General features: G+C 40.5%; 1 protein-coding gene across 1 annotated transcript; it reads left to right on the forward strand.

Moving 5' to 3' along the window:
- Window positions 1-2,618: 2,618 nt before the first annotated feature.
- LOC130883006 (anaphase-promoting complex subunit 15-like) lies at window positions 2,619-3,142 on the forward strand. Its single transcript, XM_057783159.1, has 2 exons — window positions 2,619-2,673; window positions 2,709-3,142. The coding sequence occupies exons 1-2, from the start codon at window positions 2,619-2,621 to the stop codon at window positions 3,140-3,142; spliced, it is 489 nt and encodes a 162-aa protein (XP_057639142.1).
- The last annotated feature ends 281 nt before the right edge of the window (window positions 3,143-3,423 follow it).

The raw sequence follows: 3,423 nt of genomic DNA on the forward strand, positions 1-3,423 counted from the left end.
AATTCTTGCCTACCGAGATTGGGTCCTAGATTCAACTCTTGACATTGAAGGGAAAAAAGTAAAAAACAACAGCAACAACAAAAACTTTAAATCCACTTTGGACAAAATTACAGGACTCCTATTTATTATTTGGTCACAATAAAAGGCTCCAACAAAACAACTTCAGGATCCGCATTAGACCTGGGTCTTAGATAATAATGGGACATGGTAAGCAAAAGAATGAAAAGTCTAGTCAAAGTTAAACTAAAGCAAAAACCAAAAAAAAATTATTAACCACAAGCTAATTATACCTAGGTACATTGGACAGACCACAAGAAGGTTAAGTGTAATGCATGTATTTGAGTGAAAGGGGTATTAGCCATGATTTCAAGCTCACTATAAGGCACTATGACTTCAAAAGCAGCAGCGCTGGTAACTGGCAGGGATCCAAGGACAAATTAACCACTCAGACCTGTAGGGTAGGTGTGCAGAAACGCTGCCATTTCCATGAAAGAATTATGGTAGAGCAGAAGGTAAGCAGAAGCCACTTTGATATACGCAAGCCCTGCTCATGGCCTCACATTTCATTGCTTAGAGTATTTGTTATGTTGAATTACATCCAAGCTCATTTTTTTGTAGGACTTGAGGATTCTACAGTGAGCTAAAATAATAATGCCATAGATTCTAACAGAGAAGCATTACCATTTTAGAGATGTCCCAAAGTTGAATATAAAAATCCCTATCATTGCAAAGTTTTCTAAAAGAAACTGAATCTAAATATTGAATTATTTTGTAAATTAAAGTCAAAACTCAATATAGCTTGCATTTGTGACTTACCACTTAATCATTATATACCACCCTAACCAGCTGACTCTTCCTGGCCCTGTAGAGTAGACATAGTATCTTTAATCTCCTGAAGCCTTGACTGACTCACAGCAATCAGCACTGTCTTTAGTGATTATTGCTGAATTATTTAACAGTAAGTTTCCTTTGAGCATTACTATAAAGAATTTAAACTACTGTGTGTCAAATCACAAGATGTTCATTGCCCTATCCTTACATCATTCAACTATATAAACCAACCTAATTTCTGCACACAAATTTATTATTAGAAGTAGGAATCTAGTTGGAGTCAGTTTACATCTATTCCTTTTTTAAAATCTATTGCTATGAACATGAACCCAAATGGGAGATGTAACCCATATCCCAATTATAATTAACCTGTTTGCCTTGTATACAAAGAGTTAGACTTTCACCAATAGATCCTTTTATTCTCTAAGAAAGCAGCATTGCAAATACTACTATATGTTCTTGATCTATAGAAATTTCATTACAATATCTAGTTTCTTCTGACTAGTTTAATCCTCATTCTATTTGTACATCCATTTTTTTCACCAGCATATACCCCCAAACAAGTACTGAGTTTAGGAGGAACAGCATCTGTCTGGAAAGGAGACTCACTCCAAGGTGAGCAAGCATTTCCAGTCTTATGTCTCAGAGACTGTACATACCTCTTCCGGTAAAATCCAGTAGGATTATCTTTACTGCTGCTAGAAGAGTTTATTTCTTCATGCAGGTATCCCTGTGACAGGCTATGACACACTGGTACTATGTTTGGGCATTTACTGAGTACCCGTATCTCAAGCAAACAACAGTCTGAAATATTGATTTCATTGACTAAGAACATCCCTTGTGTTGGAAAGACAGAGGATCAAGATGGGTTTGTTTATTTGTTTGTTTGTTTTTAATTAACTTGGGGGTGGTATCTGAGTAAGGGGTGAATTTGGAAGGACTGTGGGGTGAATCAGTAAAGAATTATGTTTTTTTTTAAAAAAAAAGAAGATCTATTATCATATTCAATATGTAGAATGGCAAGGAAATTGTTGTGAAACACCAAAGTCAATGTAGAGCCAAAAGGACAATGCATGATGAGGCAAGGAGAGCTTCATCCTATGGATAAGCAATGTGAATCCAAGATTACTTTCTTTAACCTTCAATTCCATTGGACTGTTTGAGTCTGTCAACCCCCCATACCTATCCAGGCTTATCACTATCAACTTCTATCCTGAATTTTGCAAAATCTCTACAGATCTCAAAGAAATCAGATGCCCCATCAGTAAAAGTGGTATTGCTGCTCTACAGTACCCTTATGGCTTCAAACTTAGAGGATTATTGAAAGAGATAGAACATAACACATTGTTGATCACAAAGTGAAACAATTAAAAGCATTGTCTGAGGTCTCTTTGAGAAAAGTGAGGCCTATGCAGTCTCCTAGTCATTAACAGACAGGCCAACAGTCAGAAAATATTCCTATAAGGTTCAAATGAAGCCAAGCATTACGGTGTACATCTGTAATCCCAACACTTGAGAGGTAGAGGCAGGAGAATCAGTTTAAGGTCAGTCCTGGTTAAATGAGGCCATGTCTCAGAAAATAAAATAAAAGTATCTTAAATGGTATCTTGCTTTTAATACCAGCACTTGGGAGGCAGAGGCAGGTGGATCTTTGTGAGTTCGAGGCCAGCCTGGTCTACAAGAGCTAGTTCCAGGATAGGCTCTAAAACTACAGAGAAACCCTGTCTTGAAAAACAAAACAAGAAAATGGTATCTTGGCTTCCGGGTTGCTGCCGGTTTCTGGCACGATGAGGAAACTGGGGCCCAAAGAGGTTAAGTGTTTTGGCCAAAGTCAAACAGCTAGTAAGTGATAGAGCCAGGACTCAAACTCAGCTTAGGGGCCATGTGCACCCTGTTTCTGTCTCTGTTCCCTCATGTGACTAAGACACTGTGGTTTAATCTGGATCGACCCTGTGTGAAGGAGACAGAGCTGCAGCAGCAGGAGCAGCAGCAGCAGGCCTGGCTCCAAAGCATTGCAGAGAAAGACAACAACTTTGTACCTATTGGAAATCCAGCCTCAGATCACTACGATGAGGAGGAGGAGGAGGAGGAGGAGGAGGAGGAGGAGGAGGAGGAGGAGGAGGAGGAGGAGGAGGAGGAGGAGGAGGAAGAGGATGAAGATGATAAGAACAGTGAAGAGGATTCAGAAGATGATGATGACATGCAAGACATGGATGAGATGAATGACTATAATGAGTCCCCTGATGATGGAGAGGTCAACGAAGCAGACATGGAAGGCAACGAACAGGATCAGGACCAGTGGATGATCTAGGTAGACAAGCCAAGGTGGCCTCAGGGTGATTCCAGGCCACCCCAACCTATCTTACATCCACAGCCTCAGGCCCTCAGCCTGCAGAACCAGCTGTGATTGTAGTGTCTAAAGCTTACCCTTAGGCACTGTCTCTGCTGCTTCCCTGACTAGGTCTCCTTGGGCCCTCCCAGACCATCAGTCTTCCCTTGAATTCCTAGAGCCTTAGCCCATCCCACCTTCCTGGCTGGTACCTCATTCCTTGGTTGCCAGGTGGGGTCTCTTTCTAACCCTCTTTAACAAAG

This window comes from Chionomys nivalis, chromosome 10 (assembly GCF_950005125.1).
Source record: "Chionomys nivalis chromosome 10, mChiNiv1.1, whole genome shotgun sequence".
NCBI lineage: Eukaryota > Metazoa > Chordata > Mammalia > Rodentia > Cricetidae > Chionomys > Chionomys nivalis.